The sequence below is a fragment of the Anarhichas minor genome, unplaced genomic scaffold (genome assembly GCF_050575085.1).
Source record: "Anarhichas minor isolate MPS153535 unplaced genomic scaffold, ASM5057508v1 ptg000043l, whole genome shotgun sequence".
NCBI classification, from domain to species: domain Eukaryota; kingdom Metazoa; phylum Chordata; class Actinopteri; order Perciformes; family Anarhichadidae; genus Anarhichas; species Anarhichas minor.
Genome location: NW_027466489.1, coordinates 7415835 through 7441674, shown reverse-complemented (window position 1 = coordinate 7441674; position 25840 = coordinate 7415835). Strand labels below are relative to the sequence as shown.

Below are 25840 nucleotides of genomic sequence, written 5' to 3'. Positions count from 1 at the left end.
TGCTCCCCCTCCCCCCTGAGTGTAGTGGTATCTCCCAGCGGGCATTGCAGTTTGTATTTCCAGTCAGTTTGGGTTTCCGGTTTTCTTTGCTCCTTGTTTTTAGCCGTGCTTGGAGTATCACCCAGATGTGGTCGATTAGTCCAGCCTGAAATATCTCCCTAATGGATGGGTCACCATGACATTCACAGTCCCCAGAGGATGAAATGACTTTCATGATCCTCAGACTTTTCATCTAGCGCCACCATGAGGTTGATATTTGTGTCTTTAGAGAAATGTCCAGACAGCGCCATGTTGTTCAGGATGATTTGTAGTAACTTCACTTTTTCATTTTTCCTCTTGCCTCAGGCCAAAATTTTAATTTATGACCAAATACCTGCAAAACTAATGACGTTCTCATCGGCATCCGCTGGCCTTTGAGTTTAGTGGTAGTTGCTAAATGTTGGCATGCTAATACGCTAAACTAAGACAGTGAACATGAGACAACATAGACCTGCTAAATATCAGAATGTTAGCATTGTCATTGTGAGCATGCTAAGATTAGCATTTAGCTCAGCTCCATGATGAAATAGGTTTCACAGTTTGCTACTTTACTCTATTAGTTTTATATCTGGATCAACAGAAAATAAAATCGCTTAATCGTTTAAGTCCATTGCCTTGTTTTACATTATAGTGAATTGAATATCTCTGGCCTTCACATTCTTGGCTCAAGGAAATTGTGATTGTTGCTGTTTTCTAATGTGTCACAGACCAAACAATTATTCGTTTCATCTAAAAAACAATCAGCAAATGACTCATGAATGAAAATAATGTTAGCTGCAGTCCTAATTAGTTTAGTGACTAGCTCCCCGTCCTTTCAGTAGTATTATTTTTCACTTTCAGGTATCCTCACTACCATCTAAAGTCATTAACAACTCTGCCTTTTGTGTCTGTGACTTCTAACTCGGTCTCCTTCACGTCTCCTCCGTCCTCTCCTCCATCCTTTCTTCTTCCATCAGTCTCTTGTTTTAACTTCATCCTTTCTTTGATCCCTGCTTGCCCTCTCTGCTCCTCCTCCTCTTCCCTGTCCCCGTCCTCTTCCTCTTCTTCTTCTCCTCCTCCCTGGCTGTGTCCTCTCTCCCTCTGCTCTGTTGTGATCATACCTCCACCCAGGCACCTGACTGCAGATAATCACCCGGGAAGAAAGAAAGAAAAAAACGCTCAGTTTTTATCTGCAGCCACAGCTGCAATTCATTGTAGAGTGTTGAATGAAGGGGAGAGATTAATAGCCCCCCCCCCCCACCCCCCCTCTCTCACTCTCTCCTTCTCTTCTTTTTTCCCTTTCCTCCACTCTCTGTCAATGCTGTCTCCTACAGCTGGTGCTTTCTGAACGGTGAAAAGACCAAGCTCCATTTAAATGTCCCATTTTGAGTTTGCTGAACAGCAGCTGTAAATAATCGGCTGTATTTGGAGGAGAAGATGATCATGTCACAGATTATGTTGTTCATTGGCCCCCTTTCATTGTTTGGTTTTTCCACAAATTGATTTTGTCTTAAAATTGGCTTAAGAGTTCTACAACCAAAATGTTCACCTGCAAAACTACTTTAGGACGGTTTTGAACGGACGTGTTTTTAGAGGCAGTTTAAAGGCCGCTGAGGGAAGCGTGGTGCTATTAAAAACAACCGTTTGCTCTTGCAATTACAAAAAGGACAATTTTGACCCCGAGGCAGAGCAGCTCAGCTTGATATAAATGGCGCAGGGGAGAAGTGGTTTGTGTAAAATGTCACACTGGGAGGACGAACAAAAACACTTTGCTTTGGCCCAGACAAGAAAAGGGGGACAAAACTGATCCAGGCTATAATCTGTATCGACTACCTGTCCTTTCCTGCAAACATCAAGGAAAAAACACTGATTCAAATTACTTTAAAATTCATTCAAGGTTTTGCTTTGCCTGGAATTTGTGGAAAATGCTTTGAAATAACACAGGATCACACACAATGTGTCTTTAATTAGCACTTACAGCCTCATCTTTCTATACAGTATTATAACGTTTTCAAGTCAAGTGTTTTGTCACATTTAGCTTTCAACTCTCCAGCATATCAACGCTGTCCTGTGAGATCCATGCACCTCCAACATGTTACATGAGCTAAGAGGAACAGCTATGTTTTCAGGGGTGTTTTTCAGTTGTTTATGTATTTTAAGAAGTAGGTCTCAACACTTAATCCTCAATTTCTTAAATTTGGAGATGCATTATTATTTTCACTGGACCAAGTCAATATGATTGGAACGTTTATTATTTTATTGCTGCTTGAAGAATGTTTTCATACTGGTATTTCACAATTGTAACTCGTGTAGAGCAGATACATTTCACAGAATCACAGTTACACTTTGGGGTTACAGTGTGGCTGCTCGTGTGAACACAGTATAACACAGTTGTGATCTGCTGACTGAGTGGATATGTCTGATGACTGAGTTGCTAGTTTATGTATCAGTTTACCCCCCCCCCCCCATCACTCACCTGCATCACTTAACAAAGGAGCAGAAGAAATTATGAATGTTGTCTGTTTAACATTTTCATGTGTAAATACCATCAAATGTTTTTTTCTCAGTGGATGTGATTGATTCGTTTCAATTTGGCTACATGCATGATATTTTTGAAAATATTTTCAAAAATTTGGTCTGAGCCTTTTATAGGGATTATAGGTTTTTACCTGACACCTGCAAATGATTAAACAAATGAATACAAACGTAAAACATTACCGATAAGTAAATTCGAGAAACACAACAGACACACACAAATGTTAGACGTGCAAATTACATATTGCTCAAAAACATTAAAACTGAATTAAAACGACCAATTTTTTAATCTTTGCTGACAAATTAGTTCAGTTTAAGAGGGAAAATATATTCAACAATAACAAACAATAAAAGAATCCCCCATCATTTTTAAAAAATAGACAGAAAATTGTATTTCAGGTAAATCAACAAATCACCCTACAGATGACATGCTATCCGACATTATCTCAGTATCTCTCTTCATTGTCTCCAATATACCGTTGTGCTTCTCCGTAGATCCTCTGAGATCCACTCTGCTCTCTCAAACGCTCTGACATTATTTCCGCCTCGTGGAGTCGCATGGCCCTCCACTCCACTGTGTGAAGGGGTGTCTGGGGACGTGGACACGGGTCGCAGGGAGCGCCGCATCAGGGCATGGAGCTCCAGCCGAGTGAGAATTCATGTTGATTTTCATGGTTGGCTAAGCCTGTTTTGCCAGCTGCCATTTATGCTCAGACATTCATTCTGTGTGAGTGCATGTGTGTCCTATTTTGGCCGGCATAATGTGGCATCCGGCTTAAAATAGAAACAGTGTCATCATAGAAACAACATAAAACTCACTTCTTTTTTTTTGCTGTGGATTTCAACACAAAAGGCATCATCTTCTTATTGCGGTCACTTCAGAAGCAGAGCTGAGAGCTTTTTCTTCCCTGCCCAACATACTGTAATTCAGCTAGACGTCTAATTCATATCATTACTGAAATTGCCTCAAATTTGTTGCCATGGTTATTTTTCTTCTCTCTTTTTTAAGCTTTGTGCCTCCTCGGCGGCTGATGATTAGAGTCGACAGTGGCTAGAAAGAGTCTGGGTGTGGGGAGACAGTGTGTGTGTGTGTGTGTGTGTGTCTGTGTGTGTGTGTGTGTGAGTGTGTGTCTGTGTGTGTCAAGAGGGGGACAGATAAGCTGCAAGGCAGTGACCTGGTTATAGTGAATTTATCCACAGGCCATATTCAAAGGTAGTTGTTAGGGTCTCAATAATTGGGAGGCAGAGCAGTGAGACAGAGAAGTGTGTGTGTGCGTGTGTGTGTGTGTGTGTGTGTGATGGTGTCTCATGTATACAGACAGAGAGAGAGAGACAAAGAAAGAGAGAGAGAGAGACAATGATTGACTTTGAGAAAAGGAGGCTTGAGGCAACACTGCAGACTAGCAGCAGGAAGCCGCACTACATCGGCAGCTGCTGACGAGTGTTCACTGTTCACTAAGACATATTGTGCAAAAGATGGACAAAATAATTGGAACGTTTTCCTGTGTCGTGAGGCAATGCAACAACAGCAAAACAATCCACGACATCAAGATTACCACTGCGATAATGTGTGATAATTCATAAACAATACCACTCTCTTGGAAAATTGGATATTGCTCTCCAAGATGGCACTCCATTCATTCCTAAAAGAAGTTGCTCACTGGATGCATTTACTAAATAAGAAGTCTTTGCGTGCTTTGGTGTTTTTGAGCCCACACAGCTAGTTAACAGCACGCATAGAGAATTCCTCTGGCCGAGCTGGCTGACTTCCTGTTTGCTCCTCATGGCATAAAAAATACAACATGCAATTTAAAGAGTAACTTTACACCTGCAGGCTGAAATGCTGAGTTTTACTTCAGGGGGTGTTAAGATATTATTTTATGAGACATTCATCCTTTTATTGGACAGCATGGATCAAATTCTGACTATGGGTCATTTTGGGGTTTTGTAACACTGCAAAAAATGTGTTCACTGTTGTTGGGGGACTATTTTTCTGCCACAGATTGACACACACAGATGATACTTGTCAGTTGTACTTTGTGACATTTGTTGACAAAAGGTAAGATATGGAATATCACCAGACTTATCCTTTAAGTTGGATAAATACAATTCTACCCATTCTGACACCATTTAGAAAATAGATAAAGAAAGACGATGCTGTAGCAGAGTTGTGTTTTCTCACTGCATCTCTCAGCACGTTGTGTAAGTCTGAGGCTGAATGAAGTGCTCGGGCTCATTTCTCTGTCACAACACAGCATCGTCATAATCATCCCCTGCTGACACACTGAGATCATGGGTGTCCCACACCCTGACTGAGGCACACAGACACACACACTAACACACACACACACACACACACACACACACACACATTAGTGACAGTCTTGCTAACCCCCGGCGTCCCACTGTCATCATTACTACTGTCCACCCACGTCTCTCTCCCCGTCTCTCCTCCTTCCTCATGCTGTGGTCAGGAAAAGCCCCCTTCGAGGGAGTGGTGCATCGTGGGTGATTCTCTTTACTACTCATGCCGTAGCCTACAGTGAGGCAGCCGGGACAATGCGGTGATGACGTGGTGTGTCGTGGGTGTGTGCTGAGTTTGAGGCTTTGTATTGGACGTTGGAACAAATAGGACTGTGGTGCAAAGGAGCTGCTAGACATCTGAGGGCACATCTGAAGGACAGAGCGGCCTGTAAAGCTTTTCGTCTCTTGTCTTTTCCTCTCCCTTCTTTCCTTCTCCTCGTCTTTTTCTTTCCTTTCATTCTCTCCTCTCATTTCTTCATTTCATTTCAATTCCCTTTCTCTCATCTCCTTCCTTTGTCTCCTTTCTTCCTCTCATTTCCTTTCTTTTCCTCCTCTCCTTTCATCTTCTTCCATCCTCTTTTTTCTTTCCCTCATTCCTTCCTTCCTTTCTTCTCCCCCTCACGTTTCCCCTCTCTTCTCCTGACCTTTCTCCTCTTCCTCTCTTCTTGCTTCCTCTCCTGTCTTCCTCTCCTCCTTTCTTCATATCCTCTCATTTCTTCATTTTGTTACGATTCCCTTTCTCAGCTCTCCTTCCTTCATCTCCTTCCCTCCTATCCTCACCCTTCCTCTTCTCCTATTGTCTCCTTATCTCCTCTCATTTCCTTTTTCTCTCCTCCACACGTTTCCTGTCCTTTCCTCCTCTGTTCTTCTGACCTTTCTTCTCTCCCTGTCTTTTTGTTTCCTCTCATCTCTTCTCTTCCTCTCCTGTCTTCCTCTCCCCCTTTCTTCCTCTCCTCTCCTCCTCAGATGTTGAGGACACAAAAGGTTGGGGTCGCGGTGACAGATGAAGACGTCACGGTACAAACAAATTCAAATAAAAATAAAATGTCATCTTGTATAAGGATTGACAGTATTTGGGGCAAACAAGGGTGTGTTTGATGTGTGTGTGTGTGTGTGTGTGTGTGTGTGTGTGTGTGTGTGTGTGTGTGTGTGTAGGAGGGGGGTTTGATCCATGAGTCATGTAGAGGAAGGGAAACACAGCCCTCCTCCATCACTCAGTGGTGGTTTTTGACACTCCAGGTGAAAAGCTCTCTGTCGTCACTGTGTTGGAGTAAAGCATCAGTTTATGCTACATACATTCAGATTTGTTCAGTGTGAGACACGCTGTCAGTCTGAAGTGTCACCGTTCATCTCTATGTGTGGTAGTGACCCAAGGGATGGAGCGTCTGTCGCTGTCAGTGAGACAGAGCTGCCAGCACTGTGTGTGTGTGGTGTGTGTGTGTGTGTGTGTGTGTGTGTCACAAACATCATCAGCTGCCACAAACACAAAAGCTGCTGCAGCCGCAAACACACCAACAACATTTTCAACCACAACACGGTGAGCGCCCTGAAACTGACAAAAGAAGAAAAAGGTTATCAGACGAGTCAAAAATAAAACTGAATACATCAATAAATAATGCACTTAGGTAAATAATTAAAACGTGGTGTAAGAGTAAATATACTCTGGTATAGCATTAAAACATACGTTTCCATTAACCTCCAATCACTTTTCCAACTTTATCAGTTGAAAACACAAGTTTTGCTCCTAAATTTATTCTATATTTGGTTTTGATTATAAATTATTTTCCTTACCACATTTCCAATTTTCCACAAAAGAGGTGTGTGTGTGTGTGTGTGTGTGTGTGTGTGTGTGTGTGTGTGTGTGTGTCTAGATCAGTAATTGGTCCAGGTTTGTCAGTGCATAACATCAGTGGTGACACACAGACCAGTGCAACTCACAGGACTGTGGGGCCAGTGAGCTTATATTTAAAACACTAAATGAGTTTCCATTCCACCTATTTTCAAGCACATTTTCAATTTCCACAAGAAAGACCCTCCAAATATTTAATAATGATTATATTGTTACTTATCATTTATTATAACGTAAAAAAAAATATTTATTTGGTAGAGGTCCAAAAGTTGGTGTTTCGAAAAAAACTAAATGAGACGAAGTGCAATGGAAACAGACTTAACAAATAAATCATGACATACACATAAAGCATGTGACTTTACGGTTAACAGTGGGGTAAACAAACTTGAAATAATGTGCGCAAACACACTCATAACAGGAGTTTTTCCCAGTTCTTCCCATTATCCACCACTATACACCGTGTGAGTGCAGCATAAACTGAGCAGAAGCTTTTTAAAGGCAGCTACCAAGCAGCAGCTAACTTTGTTAGCATTAGCTTGCCGGTTAACTACTATTTATTGATGTATTCTTTTCTTTTGTCTCTCATAGTCGTTTTACTGTTTATTTTTCTGGTTAGTTTCAGAGCTCCATACTGGTCTCCCTCACCTCTGTTCTCACCACAATATAATCATATAAATGTCATATAGTCTATTCTAAATTGAGAAATACATCCTGAATGGCTGAAATGAATTCCCGTCTGCCTGAGTAAATCAGTTTAGGGTTATCTGCACCGGAAGCAGCCTCCTTTAAGCATATTTGCACTGATGGATATTGAAAGATAAAGACAGCCTTTTCCATGCAATCATTTTATCTTTAATTATGGGCTTTATTAATGGCACTTTTTATATGGAAATTTGATTATATTAACACTACATACATATTGTAGGTTTATTTAAAGCAGCACTGCTTTTAATTTGGCACTTTTCCTTCAAAAAAAAAGGGCCGAAGTGGCTATTTGAATATCTTTGATGTTCCTTTCAGCGTGTCTTCCTCATGTAGATTTACAATCAGCTCTCCGCCTGTCTGTCGGCTTTCTGCAGGAGAGATAGGGCTCTCTTCATTACGCGCTTCATTAATTTAAATGCTAATTGATTCTGCGAGGGCCTTTCAGACCGAGGGCCAAGTTCTGTCTTCCCCCATTGATTGTGTGTGTGTGCTAGTGTGTGTTTTGTGCACCTGCTGGCTCCTGGAGTGACACGTCCTGACAGAACAGCCTCTCCTGCCTGTCTGTCTGCCTCAAGTGTGGAACTGATATGGTTTGAGTGCCACAAGCCAGAGAGACAAGTACTACACACAAAAAAAACCCACCGACAACCAGGCACAGTGGGTCGTTTCAGGGCCATAAAAGCACAGAAAATGTGAATTAAGGCAGTTGGCATATTGTATGTAACTGGGTGGAAAAACAGAGGATGCAGGGGCAGTTAAATGATCCGTGCACCGTTGCTAGGAGACACCGGGGCTGGATGGTAGAGATAAACGCTGGGATCCACCCCTGGCGGCGAGGAGAGGGTGGGAAACAGTGAGGGGGGAGGCAGAGGGTAAGAAAGGGAGAGTCTAGATAAGAGTGGAGGGGGGTGAGTCGTGTGACAAAGACAGAGGCATCCTCGTTCATGGCAGATAAGCTCTCCCTCCATCCCCCATTTTCCTTCTCATCTGTTATTTACAAAAGTTGGTCACTTGTCTTTATTCCTCCGTCCTCCACGTCTCCGGATTGACACATTTTCGTCATTTAGCCGCTTAAAGACTCTGTCCAGACATGTTTTATGACATAACAATGCTTTGAATACTCCCTGTCTGATAATAACATATAAAATACATCTACATCTTCTTCCTCACTGAAAAATCCATGTAAAAAATAAAAGTTTTAGTTGAAGTGGGCGTGGCTCAGTTGGAAAGGTGATATAGGTATTTCTGTGCACCAATTAGGCGTCACATTCGGGTCTGAAAAGTGAAGCCAATGCAGAACTGCCTTAAACTTGCATTCTTTCAAATAGCCATCAGGGAGCGACTCCTGTGGTTGCAAAAAGAAGTCTGATTGTATAGAAGCCTATGAGAAAATGACTTCTCACTTGATTTATTACATAAACACTATAAACATGAGTTTATGGTCCAAACCGCTAGTTTCAAGTCATCTACAATACCGCATGATGTTCATTTTACTAAATGATGGTCCTATTTAGAGTAAAAACGACGATAAAGCAGGGTATGCTTTAGGGCGTGGCTACCATGTGATTGACAGGTCACTACCACCACGTTGTCTGGTCTGAGAGTTCACGTGTTTTTCGTCTTACAACTTAAACCCTTGCACTGTGTGTTTTCAGTTCATTGAAGTTAATTCCAACCTTTGGTCTCCTAAAAATGCCAAATTCAGTGTTGTACAAATTCAGCTCCACCCTCTGGTGTCACTTCTGGTTTAAAAAAAACAAGATGGCAACGGCCAATAAAACAAGATGACGAAAGCCAAAATGCCAAACATTAGGCTTCAAAATGACCACAGGTGATGTCACTGTGACTATGTCGATTTCTTATATACAGTCTGTGACAAGATATTAGTTCAGCTCATTAAAGCCCCCACATTACCAGAAACAATACTCACAGTAAATTACACTTTGACTTGAGAATGTAACACAACTGCTTTAAACTGCTTCTGTCACAAACCCTCACTAGATCATTTCAATTAGGGATTAGTCTACCTCACTACAGTCCTGTAAATCTGTTCCCAAAACCAGAACATGTTTTTTTTCCCTTTCATCTCTCCGTTTCCTGCTTCACTTGAACACATCATTGACAGCAGAGATTAGAGTCTAAATTTAAAAGTGAAACTTTTACTTTTGTGCAAACTGTCTCCTCAGTGATGGAGCCTCTATAGCTGGTGCCAGGACGGAAACCACGGCTGCCGCCATGTGAGCACCGGAACAAGCTTCAGCTCGCACCTTCATCTCTCATCAATCCGGTCGACTCCGGTCAGCCCCACACAAAAAAACAAAAGCAGGAGAGGAGTGCTTCCTCCATCAAATGTGAGGGAGGCGGTGAGCTCTGAGTGCGCATCGTGATTAGTCGTGAATGGGACGCAGCGGTCTGATTGGTGGAGAGAGCCGGGGGTCAGGCGTTCTGCCAGCAGCTCATACAAGGCTGCTGATTGCTTTTCATCCACTGATTACAGTAATTTAGATCTGCAGCAGGCCAAAGGGGCCTGCGTCTGGTAGGCTGGCTGCTGCTGCTGCTCTGTCTGGGGGGGGGGGGGGGGGCTGCAGTTTGCTTTGCATGGTGATTTTTTGCTTTTGCTTTTGTGAGAAATGATTGAATGAGGCTGAAAAACATACCGTATTAACTCACAACAGCCGTGTTGGAAAAAAAAGGTGTCATTAATGTTTTCTGTACTGAGAGAAAGTCTTCAAAATGATTATCTGTCATTACGTCCTGTTTTCAAGTCTGAAGATATTAAATCCATCATGATTTCATTTAGTAATCATCTACTTTTTGGATTTAATCACTTCGTTCTCAACCACGATCACTTCCCCACATGGTGCATGTTCCAACAATACAAAGCCCATAGCTCTCAACTCTCATTTCGTGAAAGAAAAAACAATGAACGTTATATCATACATTAGTTTTCTTCCTTTTGTCTTTCACGCGGCTATTTGGACACGCTGAGACCTTGAATAATCAAAGTTGATGAGGCAGTTAGTTGCGAATGGTTTTTCCATTCGGTGGCGATGATTAATCAAGGAACTGAGCAGTGCTGGCCTCTTCACCCGCACACATTACAAGGTTAATTCTCTATTGATTACGGCAGCAGAATAAACCAATACTTCACATCACATTTTCTCTGTTTTCACATGTGTGTGTACAGTATGTTTGCTTCTTTGTGCGATGCAGCTGTAGATTCACAGCTCACAATGATAAATGATGCTTTTGTTGATACCATCTTTCTACCACACCCATTACCCCATATTGAAAAAATAAATCACGACACAACATTAGATTCACATTTATTGACAAAACCATTTTTTCAAAAGTGTTTCTTTCTACAGCAAATACTGTTTTCACAGAAGTATTAAAAACAACAACTCGTGTAAAGGGCATAAATATACATTCTGTCGTCTGCTGACGTTTAAAATCTTCACCATAATAAAAGCTGGACATTGATGAAGACAACAAGAGGTCCACAACAACACTTAGACCACAACTGGAAAAACATTTGACTGTAACTGTCCGTCATTTCGTCTCCCTGGGTGATCATGTAGACAACACTGTTCCAGGAAGCTCTTTCTCTCGCACACAAACGCATTCACATATGTACAAACACAAACAACAGAAAACCTGTGCAGCGTGTGAACCGGGGGCCCTGTTTCGGTGACTCCGCATCATGTTGTGTTTACCCGATACGTGTCCATGTTCTCGGCTCCTCGGGGGTGTTTGGACTCACACTTCTTGCCCTCTGGGATTCTGCTTCAGAGGTGACCTAGTTCTCCAGATTGTCAGCAGAAGGCGGTTTCATCAGCTCGCTTTGTGCCGAGGCACTGAACTGTGCCTGGGACCCTGGGACAGGCCAATTGGACTTGTGTAATGAAGCTCATCACGCACACACACACACACACACACACACACACCGCTGCTGTCGCCGGGTCCAGGGCAGCAGAATTTATAACAGCCATTCATTACCTTCTCCTTTATCAAAGAAATGTGATTCCTCGCCGTATTTCTGATGCATTCCACACCGCCATTATGGTCCATGATTATGAGGTGACAGAGACGGAGCAGAGGGTGTTGATGGATGTTGATGCAGGGCCGGCTGTCATTACTCCATCTATTGAGCGGAGAGTGCGAGACACTTCCCACAAAATGGCCGCGGAGTACCAACATGGCTCCGGCTGCGAGGAGTAAATGATTCGCATCTGACGATCGGTGCAAAAATGTTAAACACATTAATTTGCTGCGTGCGTGTGTTTGGAACACTTTGAGCGTCGCAACGCAATCAAAACAGTTCTACTGCAGTGATTTCAGCGCCTCTTCACAGCCGAGTGTACGAGTGAATGAATATTTACACATGGCATTTATCTTACTGTACTGTTTAGGGTGTATCGAAAAACAACTCAGCATCAAGAAATCTGTACAAGAACACTGCAAATATCCACACTGAGTCTGGCTGACTTCACACAACATACATACACTGAGTGCAGCAACTCCACATTATCCTAAAGTCTCTCTAGCCTACACAATACTCATCACATACAGAAGCAACAATGGCATTACATTCATATAAATAACAACAATAATCCCAGTTTACCCCAAGAGTCACTTCAGCACTTTCGGCTCCATTCATGTGTTTAAAAATGAGAACTGAAGACCAGCTTCACTGTGTCCTTAACAACTCCCTTTAGAGGTGCAGCAGCTGTCCTTGAGGTTGTGACACCAAATCCCTTGGTATCAAAAAAAAAAAAAAGAAAAAAAAAAAAAAGTCTCTTTGAGCGCTGTTCTGTACAGGTCAGGGGTCCTTGGAAGTCCATGGATTTTTTTTATTTTTATAAGGCCCAGGAGATCGCAGGGTTTCACAGATAAGAAGATATCAGTTAATCTCTTTGAATGGCACAGAGAAGAATCCTTCGCCTTTGTTTACTTTGTGATCAAAATGTCTGAGCTGGAAAACGGTCAGCGGAGAGATAAAAAGCAGATGAGCGGTATCAGTCAGTCTATTTTCTGATTGATCAGCTGGTAACTGAAGTCACGCTCTGTCTCCAGGTTAGCTGCAGCCACTAGCGTTCAGTTTTCCATTAATTTCCTCTCATTGCTGTTTTCTAATTATCAGTAATTAAAGAAGCAGGACATAAAACTACAGTTTTCTGTCCAAATCATAAGCTAAATGGATAACTACTGTGGTCACTGTGTTTATATGCCGTTCCCTGAGTGAACTTGGTTTCAGAGGGGAGTACAGAAACCTGATTTCCTCAGGTAAATATCCCCTGGAGAAAGCAGATTTCTCTGCCATGTAAGTCTCCTAAGTAACTATTCTGGAGATCTCAAAATCTCCAAAACTGCTAACGGCAGTTTCCAAGGTCAAGAATGAATCTCAGAATTCTCTTGTAAAATGTACTGTCTGCCGCAGTATTAGACACCAATTTAACCAATAATATGCTTGTAAGGCTCCTGAATCATGTTTCGGCTTTTTGCAAAAATCTGATGAATGAAAACTATGACATGAAAACACATTGTCTGGCTGGCCTGAGAGGGGGGGCGGGGCCTGTGCTCTCTGTAGCCAGAGGTGCTCTGCGTCCCCATCTGCTCGCTCATGGTTGGAGATGACTGCTTGAGAGAAAAGATGGTGAACCAAACTGCCCAGCCTCTCACTTCTCTTTGCTGCGCAGCAGGTTTTCTGTCGGAAGTAATGAGTCACATCAGCAGCTTTGTGCTTGCAGCGTCGCAGCCCTATGGTAACGCGGGCGAGGAATGATGGGGTGAAGGGAAAAAGAAGAGGAAAATAGAGAGAGACAAAAAAGGTAGAGGGAAAGAGGGAAAGAGACAGAGGGCAGAGTGTGTTCATCTGATCATAGACAGTTCTTAGGCTCTGCTCCTGGCAGATTCTCCTTCTATCTGTTTCTGCTTCCTCCGTCTGACCATCTGTCTCCTCCTCCCTTGCTGCTCCAAGGATGAAAAGGACAAGAAGAGAGGGCTGCGTGGATTTGATCTTTTTTTTTAGGCTCTGCCTTTGTCCTTCTTCAGCAACCTGTTCCCCGATCTGTTCGTCCATCCTTCACAGCTGTCTGCTGGCGTTGGGTTTCATCTTGATGACCCACTCTCCTCCAGAGTTGCTGTTGTACAAATCCAGAAGGTGTGTGTCGGGATCCAGGCAGTGCTCACCTGCAGAAAACACACACAGAAATGACTAAAAGCCTGTATTGTTGGAATTTTAAAATATATAAAAGATGTAGGGTTCATTTTACATATTAATTATGGATGCAGCTGATGATTATTTTTCTTATTGATTCATCTCTCAATTAGTCACATTCTTAAAGATGTCAATCCCAGTTCTTAGAACCCAAATGTATGTCTTTAAATGTGTTATTTTGTTTGATACGGATACTGAAAAGCTATTCATTTCTTGCAAAATGACATAAGTGATTTTTCTCAGCTCGAGCATCACTTCAGGATTTGTGTTTTCTATCAAAACAGTGATCATAGTTCAATAATCTCTACTAAGGTAAAGATTCAGAAGTTTTACAGAAGCTGAACTGACTGAACAAGTTTTTTTTCGTTCACTGTGTCAGCTTTCCTGTGAGCGCACAGACACGTGTGTAATAAGCATTTATCTGCTCTGATAACTGCAGATGCACCGCTCAAATCTCTTCTGATGTTTGCACAGTTCATTACCTAAGACCTCGCTACCCTCATCAGGTCACTGAGCAGAAGGACATGCAAATGTCAGCGCCGCTCCGGCCAGAGAAAACGCTGAAGCCACTTCCAACTCACCAATATTCCCTCCCACCTCGTACAGGGCGCAGTCAGGATACGCCACAGAGCCGTTTCTGTTGAGAGACAACAGTAAATATGTTTCTCTGAAAGGAATACTTCATCAGGTGACAAAAGTGAAACCATTACTACTGTGAGAAAAAAAAAAGAAGCTTAAACTGAACTGCTGTGCGCATTATGTAACAAAATTTAAGTTAAGAGTTGTCTTTAGTGCGTGTGGTCATCATACCTTCGCATTTTGCCCTTTCCGTTGTCCGGGCTGCGGACGGACTGGCGCTGGAACTGGGCGAGCAGGTCTGAGGCTCGGGAGTTGATGTTGAGCTGGAACTCCATGGTGCTGCTCACCAGATCCCCGTCCTGGATCTTCACTGTGCGACACGGCTGCAAAATAAATCCCCGTATTAGCTTAGGATACTAAAACAATGACGTTTCCACAGCAAACACCTTGAAACATTTGCATGAGAGTATGCAGCTTTAACAGTGATACAGTTTTCCCAAGTATAATCAGAGTTTGAGGAGCTTTTCACCACAAGAACTGAGATTTGTTGTAGTCATTGATTGCTTTAATTATACTCGATTGGACATTGCTGTCACCTGGGTGTACTGCGAGCAGAGTGTATGAAGCAGAGCGGGGTTGTAAAACCGGCTCACCTCTGAGGTGTTTTTATCAGGTTTTTCTCGGCTGTCTGTGTGGATCTTCCTCAGCAGGTTCTTGAAGCGGCGATCGTAGAACTGGTAACGCCGGTTACTGTTCTCATTCAGCTTACGCACCTGGCTCATGAGGAAATTGGGGATCTGAAGAGAAAGGGAACATGACGCAACATTTGTGATGGGTGTATTTTCATGACAAGAAATATTTACGCGATTACAATTTTAGCCAGAAAAAAAGCAAATAAGGGAATTTTGTAAATAACTATTTCCAAAGTCAAGAATTGATCTTCAAGTTAAATTGAATTACTGCTTTTGCCGATATTCAATTTCCAACTTGCTAGATGACAACTGGGATAGTAAACGCCACATTTTTGTTACGGGTGTTGCTTCATTACTCTTTGTTACAAAAAAAGGTTTAAAGAAGAAAAATAGTTTGTTATTAGTAGAAACCGAACAATAGCCTCTAAATAATAACATTATTACATCTAATGTTTCTGCAGTAAAACCAACAATCCTCTGCTCATGAGGTTGAATATGTGGGCTGTCTTACCGTCCAGAGCAGGTCCTGGTAGCGGATGAGGAGCCTCATGACATCAGCTGCCTTCTCCGCATGTCCTTTCTCTGTCCCTTCCGTCAGTCTGCTGGGGACGGCTTTATGGAGGAAGAGGTTGGGAGCCATGATGGTCGCTACGGCCCACAGGTTCATCCTGTTCCTCTTCTCCCTAGACACCACCTTACTGAGGAACTCGAGGAGGGCCTGAAGAACACACAGGTGCAGACGCGCATACGTGAAATGAAAGGTGGATCTTTTATCATAATATATGTAATGAGGGGACGAACATTTCAGCTTTTAAAGAGTTGAAAGACGCTCACTTTCAACTGAGCAATGAGTAAATGTTGAGAGGCCACTTACACCGACACACAAAATGGAGTAAAGGGAATTATCACAGTGACTGAATCATCTGTAACACCTCGACTGAGAAGTATGTTAATGCACAGTAAGTTTCAGCTGCCTCCACTGGAGTCAAAGTAATTAGTTCAGCTGGGTCTTATGCTCCTGGATGCTATAAGCGGAGCGGACTGCACACTTGTGTTGGTGGAAGTGAGTCATGGTTGATGCAAGCCTTTACATAACAGAGCAGGGTGTTTAAAATGTGGATTAGGGGCAGAACAATATAGTAATGCATTGTGAATCCGTGCTTTGGTATGTCGAGTTTCATGAGAGCGTAAACGGGGATGAATTTCTGACAACATTAAGTGACAGCACGTGAAGAATGTTGAATAAAGGTTTAAGGCCAGTTTAACACTTTTGGAGTCATTTATGGATTATGTGTTTTCAATCCTTGGAGATGAAAAGAAATGTTCAAACTTGACTCTTTCATTTTGGAAGCTAGTTTTCAACCTCTATTGTGCCTGTAGATCAAGTGTGGTGGAGGAAGCATTCACATCCACTCTGTAAAAATACTATTTAAAGATGTTAGCTATGTAAAAGTACGTGAAGTATATTAACAAAAATATACTTAAAGTATCAAAAGAAAAAGTGCTTGGAAAAATGGCCTGTTTGAGTGTTATTACATATCATATATTACATTATTAGGTTATTATTACTCATCCACTTATGTGAAAAGGAATATTTTGCTGTTGTAGTTAATGAAGGTGGAGTTCATATTTGATATACTCTGCGTGTGTGTGTGTGTGTGTGTGTGTGTGTTCCTTCAGTGATACCTTCAGTGTGTTCCTATTGGGCTCAGGCAGCAGCAAGATGAGCAGGTTCAACATGTGGAGTTTCTGTCTCAGCTCTGTGATGTCTGAAGGCAGAGAAAGCAAAAATAAGACAGGTCTAACGCACGCACACACACACACACACACACACACACACACACACACACACACACACACACACACACACACACACACACACACACACACACACACACACACACATCTTCTTCATTTCCTCTGCATTTGGCCGAGAGTAATGGGATACTTAAAGATTAATGACATTGTGACAGGTGGCCATTAGGTTTGTTAGCTTATGTCTCTGTGGTCACACGTCATTTATCACTTTGAAAGGATTCTCTTCGCAAACTAAACATCGGTGAGTCATCCATCAGATCATATTAATAATATCAGTCCATTCTTTCATTAAGGGGAAACCAATGTGAAAATAGCAGATCTTTTTACAGCTGCTCTTAAAAGGCTATCAACTTGTTCATCTGAATGCTGCGTTCTCAGCTGGAGCAGAGAAGGTAAGCGTCACGGAGAAGAGACTCAGGTAATTATAATGTGAACCCTGCTGAGCTGTCTGGAAAAGTGGGCAGCAGACTGTCATGTAGCATGTAATGGAAGTCATGTAGAGGAAGAGAAGAGGAATTAATGTGTATGTCTGATGAGTACGGTAAATATGCAACTTGCCGGATAAGAAAGCACACACTCAATAAAATCACTTCAAATACTTCACCCACCTGCATCCTGATATACTGTTTGGTCACAGCTCTGTTCATTGTGTAACTATAGAGAAGCAGTGTACGCTGCGATGCGTCCTGAAACTGAAAGATTTAAAGAGATGCAAAATTGTTGCACACTGACCTCTAACGGCGCTGAAGGTGTTGAGGTACTCGGCGGAGAGCAGAGGAGCGGGCAGTTCCCTGATGAACTTCTTAAGCAGCGCGGCGGCGTCGTTGGGACTCACCTCGTCCCAGCTGACCTGCCCCAAGTAGAAGTTGGTCTCCAATGTCTGCTGCAGCAGCTGCAGGTAGAAAACAATGGCCACAGATACACTGTCCGTGTTAATTCCACCTCCCGGACATTCAAATGATTAGAATTACTTCAACACTTTTGAATTCTTTTTTATATTTTATTTATTGTGTGAATGACTCCTGAAGAGTATATAAGCTCTGTTATCTTGTCTACCCACATTGTGTCTAGTTATTTAACTTGGGAACAAGAAAAACTATCTTAATGGTATAATATTTTGTAAAGATGAAAAAGCAAGTGCCAAAATATTTAGTTGAGGTAATTCTCTTGAAATGATCATTGTTGCCAAATTCATTATCTGTCAAAGACACTCGATTGTTCAATCCCAGTTTCTCCTGACGCTAAATGGCGCCCTCTTCTGTCTGCTTTAGTTGTATTGATTCACCAGCTACTGTGCATGTGCTGAATTAAACACAGTATCAGAAGGGGAATCTGGCAACAGAAGCTGAAAAAAAACCCCACAATTGATTTAGTCTCATTGGACTTTTCTAAATGTCAACTATACTTAAACTCAGTGAAGCTGTTTGATTTGTCTCACTGCTGTTCAGGCACTTCTGACATTTAACAATGTCAATATCTTGGCTGCCCTTTAGGTCATGAAACCTTTTTTGTTTTTTCATGTCTTTGCTTCAAACATACAATTACAAAAAGGAATGTGGTAATTTGGTGCAGTGTCAAGGTATGTATGAGATAAATCATGTGTATTCAAATGTTGTACCTTGATTCTTGACTGAGATCCTGGAACCCGCAGGATCCCCTCCGAATCGACACCTTTCTTTTCTAAAAATGACAACAACTGCAAAGAAAGAAAGAGAGAGAGAGAGAAAGGGAGCGAGAGGGAGGGAGGAGAGAGAGAGACATTAGCAGAGAGTCAGGCATCGGTAGATAAGAATCTCTTGCTCACCTCTGCTGGTTATTCTCAGTAACTGCTGCTACGTACAGGGTGTGGTCAAAGCTTTTCACATTCAGAGGACACTGAGGTTGTTTTATGTGCTTCTATCTGAAGGCATGTTTTGCAGGCTCAACAAAAGCAAAAATGTGCTGAACACATGCTGTGCAAAATATGGTCAAAACTGTTGTCTTGTATCAGACCAAGGGAGGAAAACAGATGTGGTATATTATAGGCATATTAGATCATTAACTCCCAAGCCCATGTACAGTACAGATAGTATCTAAAACTGCTCAGTTCAGAGAAAAAGCATGTGGAACCATTTTCATCACACACTTACTGATTTCTAAGGTCATACAAAATGTTTCGGGTTCTTACCGCCTGCATGAAGAGAGGGATAGTGCTGTTGGGCTTAAGTTTCTGATCGTTCTCCAGCAGCGTGGCCAGCGGCACACCGTAGAGCGGGCTCTCTGTGAAAACAACGTGTCATTCAGTCATCTCACATTGACATTCAGCCAAAGTTGCATCAGGGAGACATTTTCCTGTGTTGTGTTTGTAAGTGTGTGTGTACCGACATACCTGCAGTGTGTCATACTATGGCTAATTAGTTATGGCTGATTAATGTATTACTGAAGAATGTGTCACCAAAGTTAAGTTTCAGTGCTGTTGTGTATACAGAAACCGATACTATGAAAAGTATTTATTGAAGAGGCAGGAGTATATTTAGATTTAATTCCAGACTGTAGGGAAAAAAGGAGGAAGTCTCTGCAGTGTGTATGTGTGTGTGTGTGTGTGTGTGTGTGTGTGTGTGTGTGTGTGTAAAGTGCTTTCTTCGTGTGTCAGTGCTGCCATACCTGGGATTTTCCTCTTGCCGGTTTTGTGCCTTTTAACCTCCAGCTCCAAGAGGTCGCACAGCGCCGTCATGTCGATGAGAGCCAGCTGACGCACCTTCTTCATGTCAGAGTGGGAGAGATCCTGAATACGAGTCACTCCGAGGCGACACTTGGGGCAGATCACCCGCTGAGAAGGTGAAGGCGGTGAAAAGTGAGGAGAGGGGGATTGGAGTTGAGAGGTGGCAAGTGGAGGTGAAGAGGTAAAGAAAGACAAAGACGCAAAAAAAAAGCACAGGAAGGGAGAATGGGATAAAGAAGAAACGGTCGACAGTGTCAAATCATTTACACAATACTCATTGTAATAGAATGGACATCATCCATTCCCTTGATTAATACTCTAAGCAGTGTGGCAACAGTATCCATGCATGTTTAATTAACACGTTTAAGAATGCAAATTCTTCCCTTTTGCTGAGGACACGTATTCCTGAAATAGAAGAATAAATCTGCTGGACTCAGTGACTCAACAACTATTCTTTTGTTGGGAGCTAATTCCCTCATTCCTGTATTTTGCTTAACCCTGTTATCTAACCAACAGCAGGGCCGATTAGAATTAGCGAACAATAACATTTGTGTGTGAGCGTGAGTCTTAACAGGTTTACATGAAAATGACCCAAGAATATTTAGGTCCAAACAGAGACTCAAATGTACAGTGAAAATTTGGTTAAAATATCCAACTTTATCCAAGAGTCCAAAAAGCCCCAAATTACTGAGATTTATTTTTCCTGCATTACCAAAGATGTATTATAAGTATATTCCATCCAGGTACGAAGGCCAAACTGTTTTTATTCATCATGTATGTACCTCGCCTTGCCATAAACTATGTGATTATTATCATGTCCTTCTGTAAATAGATGTCCGATGTTCTTTCACACCCACCGAAAGCAAATGATTATAGGAAGTACACGCTGTGACACTTATATCAGTATTCCGCTTTTGTGCCCAATTTGCTAATTGTCTTCCCATTTTATGACATCACTGGAACATTTACAAAGTTCCCAATTTGAAATAACATTTCCCTGAAGGGCGGCGAGAGCTACAGTCGTGAGAAGGAGAGGTGGAAGTGTTTTGGTGCTTACAGGCAGGGTGCCATCCTCTTTTCGGCGTTGGCTGTTGTTCTGCGGAAGTTTGGCCTGCTTGAGGAAGATGACGGCCTGTTCGCAGTAAGCCACGTCGGTGATCAAGAACTCCTCTTTCGGAGCGCCTCTGTGATGCTCCGGCGTCACAGCTGAGTGGGGAAACACACCCATGAACACACGCAAACTCCAATCTATTAGTACAAATGAGGAAGTCAACTGTGAGGGAAGTCATAGAAATCTAATTTGAATGCACACTACATGAGAGAACAAGAGGAAGAACAACATCGGACAAAAAAGTCCAAAGATATGAGGAAATGTACCCACATGCTCTTTTTATCTTTTATCTCCCCAAAACATAGCAACTAAATAAAAACAAAACAAAAGAAACATTTGGCAGAAGTATTTAGAGAATCTGTTTAGAGTCAATACTCATATAGAGAAGTTTGACCAACTACAGATGTCACCATTTACTGTGGCACCTGTAACATTATGGCCTTTTCTCCACTGTCACAGCGTCAGCAACTGCATTTGTTTCTCTCATTAGTTTTTCCTCAGTACAAAAACATAAATACTATTTGAAACTTTGCGATTTGGCCAGTGAACTCAACACTGTGAGGACAGGGACTTTCTACAGCAGCTGCATGTCGACATGGGGAGAGTTATCCGGGGATTAATCTGAACCAATTAGAAGATAGATGACGGGGCTGTGGCCTGATCCCAACAGACGATCCCTCATCAGGACCTCACAAATCTGCTGCTCACCTGACTTCTTCTTCTTCATATATGTATTAGTTAGTAGTTACTTGCTCGTTTTATTTTTGGCTTACTGTAAAAGTATTACTGTATGTAGCTCTTACCTGAAAGTGATGTTTTGGCAACCGATGCCATGCTGGTTTGGGGAGAGTCTTCGCTATGCTGGGACTCAGGAAGAAGGGTCTGGTGAAAGAGAGCATTTATTGACACGTCACAAACGCATGCAGCCCAATCTAGGCAAATCACACATTTTCCTCAGGAGGCTTTACAATCTGTATACAGGATACAACATGCTCTGTCCTTAGACCCTAGATTTGAATAAGGAAAAATTCCCAAAATGGGGAACAAAACTGTAACAAACCTCAGGAAGAGCAACTGAGAAAAGATCCGTCTCGCGGGATGGACAGACATGTATGTCCCAGTACACAACACTTTCTCTAAGGAACTACTTTTGTTAAAAATATCAGTCCTTTAATATTTTGTCCACCACTGGGAATAGTAGTCGTGTTTCATAGTGTCCACTGAGCAGATGGAGATGGATATGAAAAGTGTTTCCTTTGATAAAGGACTGATAAGGATCAGAGGAGCAGTGTATCTAGTCCCCTCTCAGGGCTGCTCAGGCAGACAGGGAGGACAAAGCATGGCCTTTACATGTGATTTGCCTTTATTGTCACAGGTCAGCCCCTCTGCACAGAACAAGGCAACTCACAGCACAACACACTGGAACAATAGAAAGTCCCTCGCTGAGTCCTGACAGTCACCAGGGAAATGGATATGTCATATTTCTCTGCATACAGCTTTGACAGCATGACAGTAAGCCTGAGACTGGTCTTTGCATTTTCTTGTGGGTAGATGTAAACAAAGGACATAGGAGTTGTTACAAGTCACTCAAATTCCGTACTTCATTTTTTTTCTCCCATTTTTACATTATTTGAAGGCATGGAGAGCTAGCTTTCTCTTGCTTTTCCTCCTCTGTCGGGGTGTCAGGGGTCGTGGTTAGTTACAGAACAACTTTTTCAAAGGTGCTTCAAAGTCCTGACCTGAGCGATGGGGGAGTGGAAGATGTCGCGAACGTCTCGCGGGGCCGGTTTGTTCCTCTTGCGGAGGGACAGCGTGTAGGAATCCAGTCGACGCTGCACGGCCTCGGCCTGGGTCCGGGTCAGAGTGGACAGCAGCACCGCTTTGTCTACATCCTCGCTGTCCTCGCTGATGAGGGTCGATAAGCCAGCATCGGCCAACCACTGCTCCTCCTGTTCGCCCTCTGAGACACAGAGATACGACAGACAGTGAAAGATACAGACAGGCAACAACACACAGACAGCAACAACATAACAAAATGAAATGCACAGTTTTACTGCAATAAATTATAATTTTGATGTAATGTAATGTATAAAATTAGGTGTAGATGACTGGACTCGGTTTGTGCATAAAGTCCCTCCTCAGTCTGTAGTAACTACAACTAGGAAACATCTGTAGCACAGTCCAGTCAAAAGCAATGGATTGTGTAAACAGGAAGTCAATGCAGCACCACAGGCTGTAACAATATTCAACATAACTGCCAGTCTTTATAACAACGTATGCATTTCTTTTGTTTATGTCTGCATAGATGATAAAATATGTGTGTTTCAGACTGAGTGGTGTTATTCGGTAATTAGCAAAACGTAGCATAAGGCTTTTTGTTATTTGTCGACTGTAATTTGAAATCTTCATCGTTATTAAACAGTCATGTGTCAGGTCAGATGTGTCAAGCCTATTCTCTTTACCCGTTCACTCTATATTAGCTAACGTCAGCTTTGTCTGTCAATTCAGTTAGATACGCAACAGTTACACTTGGCAGCTAATGAGTGGAAATGTTTAGCAACAGCTAATCTCTCTTTAGTGATTTGTAAACCTCCGCTTTGTAATCACTCGTGTTATAAGTGTGAACCCAATGAAGAGCTGGTGCAACCGGATCTTGGACACTAAATACAGTAGGTAGGAAGATGTTTCAGAATAATAAAGAACCAAAAATGGTTTACTCTCTCAAAATAATAATGGGGCATAGACTCACTCACAAACCAACATTCAGACTTTAGAGGGTTTTTCTCATTAATTCATTTAAAAGAGTGTTTCTGTTTCTGTTAAAGGGTAGAATTAACACAATCACAAGTAATAAAAGAGCATCCCCATCATGAATGGCTTTGTGGCTCGTGCACATAAAACAGTCCCTGCCACAAAGTGTTTGATAGCGTTGCCATGGTGACGAGCGTTTTTTTTTTTTTTTTTTGCTGCATGAGTGACACCTGATCCGTTGCCATGTTGAATGCATCGTTTCACGGAGTGTCTCAGCAGCAGCTGTGTTAAGCACTGGTGGTTAGTATTTCTACCACACGGACTCATGATGACCTCAGCTCTTTCTCTCCATCCTACATCACTCGCACAGCGGCGGTCATGCGGTATTTACCTTCTGATTGTCTGGAGTCTCTCCTGCTGCAGTCGAGGTCTGTGTAGCCACTCCCCTGTCGAATGGTCTCCACCTCACTCCAGAAGGAATCCAGGCAGAGTTTGTCGGGGTGCTGCTCCTGGTCCTGGGAGGATGGCGCGTGTGCGCCGTGTGAGTGCTCAGCTGCTGCCTGGTCCTGCGGGCTGGCCCAGGGCTCCACGCTCATCTCGGTGGGGCTGGGATTTCTGGTACAGACATACACACACGTAAAGAAATCGCACGTATGCATGCAAACGAACGGGCAGAAACGCAAAGACACATACAAACACAGGAGGAACGAAGATCGGAGCGATGCGAGGGAGGTTGAGTCAGCCGGGGGGGGAGCCCAGAGAGATGGAGAGACAAGAGGAGCGGGATGGGAGAGGGAGGGCCGGAGAGAGGAGCGAGATGGCGAGAGCGGACACAAAGGGGGGTCTCTATTGTTCTTGCAAAATGTGTCCTGGAGGCATAGTACCCTGTAGATCCACTAGATGTCACTGTACCAATGTGAGATCGGTTTTCCTATGGGTCACACCCCTTCATCTACTGGATCAGATACACGACTGCAGCCCACCAACACCGGAAGAATATTTAACGAAATACAATAAAAAATTCCAAAAATTCAGATTGTTTTCTGAAAACCAGCATGAAAAAAATGCAGCCAGCGTTTCTTGTGAATGACGCAACAAGAGATGGTATGCTCCCTTACACAACAATGGGACACACTCAGCTGCAGACACACTTTTGCAACCTCTAAAATGTGACATGGTGATCACAGGTAGTGGTCGGCTGAGTCACTCCATCGGTGTGCGGTTCAGTCACATTCCTCTGGTCAGCAAATCTCAAGAGACATACCAAACCACACGCTTCCACACGGGGGGGGAGTTTCAATAGATACTTAATTCATCAAAAGCCTCTTTGCAAAGAAACAGAAGTAGAAAAAAGGCAAAGAAACAGAGAAAAGCTGATCCTCACAACCAAGAAGATGTTTGTCATGGATGCTTGACAACTTACTTAAACAATGAGTCAGTTGTCCTAGTTTCAACTCTAGGTGGATCCACTTTGAATACTGTGCTTTAGTCACAGTAAGATTGTTAGACCATCATTTGTATAGTTGTTTTTAAGTACGATTTGGACAAACCTATATAAGCTGGTATTACATGAATCTCTCTCCTTATAAATAAGAAGTGATGCGTAATTACAGACAGAGAGAAGAATGATATCTATCACAACACAGGGATTTTACGTGTGCAAGAGGTTAAAATTAAATATAGTAGCAACTATCTTTTAAATGTTGTGTCCAAAAATAGCCACCATCTAAAAAAGTTGTCAGACACAGACTCCGCAGCATGAACTACACCTACCATAACTGCAGTGGCTCTGATGTCCACTGGTTATTTGGGGATTTTACCACACAGTGTGCCATCTGCACGACTTCACTTCAAGCACAGACAACATTCAAACTTTCACCAAAACATTTATGACTTTGATCCCGCAGCTCCAGCTCCAGCTCCATCTCATGAAACATACCTGGCTTTTTTCTTTTGTGAGGATGGCTTCACACGCTTGCTCCTCGCTGGGCTTATAGGACCAAACCTGGAACGGCTCAACCTGGTGCGTGGAAACTGCATGGTGGATCCGAGCCTGCCCACCAATACCTCCTCTCTGCCTTTCATATCCACAATGCTAAAGGAATCCAGGGATAACAATCCGGCACCAAAACCTAGCTTCATCCAGTCCTGTTGGTTGGACACCATGTGAGTGTGGTGTAAATCTGTCCGCTGCTCCAGTTTCTCTGTGCGGTGACCGAACGTGTTGTTGTTCACTGAGGCTTTGGGGCTGAGTGGAGCTGAAGCTGGAATGCAGGAGGGAGTAACGGCTTCCTGTATACGCATCATTCACACCTGTCCCCTCCCTCGTCACCCTGAGTGGATACGCCCTGCCTGCATGCCTCATCACATCCCATCTGGTTCAAACAAGAAGCTTTGACACTTTTAAAAACGAATCAAAAAAGGCCGTGGGCTGTAAGATAATAAAGACGTGATAAAAAAGAAGTGTTAGTCCAGGCCTCATCGACGTACACGATGAATTGTTTAGCCACAAGGGTAAAAGCTGACTGCACTCACATGATTACCTCAGGCACTTTAT

At 42.7% G+C, this 25840-nt stretch overlaps 1 protein-coding gene across 1 annotated transcript; it reads right to left on the bottom strand.

The window, feature by feature from the left end:
* Positions 1–13496: 13496 nt before the first annotated feature.
* On the bottom strand, positions 13497–25368 carry arhgap40 (Rho GTPase activating protein 40). The gene is made up of 15 exons (XM_076111037.1): positions 25223–25368; positions 23675–23898; positions 22272–22492; positions 21347–21414; positions 20479–20638; positions 19364–19529; positions 18888–18979; positions 18339–18416; positions 17453–17612; positions 16589–16671; positions 15414–15620; positions 14864–15007; positions 14442–14593; positions 14213–14268; positions 13497–13603 (listed from the first exon to the last, which is right to left on the bottom strand). Exons 1-15 carry the CDS (start codon positions 25366–25368, stop codon positions 13497–13499), a joined length of 2064 nt encoding a protein of 687 aa, XP_075967152.1.
* Between the last annotated feature and the right edge of the window lie 472 nt (positions 25369–25840).

Bases quoted from the DNA above. Each gene is read 5' to 3' on its own strand.
- arhgap40 (XM_076111037.1), bottom strand. From the start codon at position 25,368: ATGAAAGGCAGAGAGGAGGTATTGGTGGGCAGGCTCGGATCCACCATG. The intron at 23,899-25,222 runs GTATGTTTCATG...TGTCTGTACCAG, and splicing joins TCACAAAAGAAAAAAGCCAG to AAATCCCAGCCCCACCGAGA. The intron at 18,417-18,887 runs GTAAGAACCCGA...CTTTCTTTGCAG, and splicing joins TCCCTCTCTTCATGCAGGCG to TTGTTGTCATTTTTAGAAAA.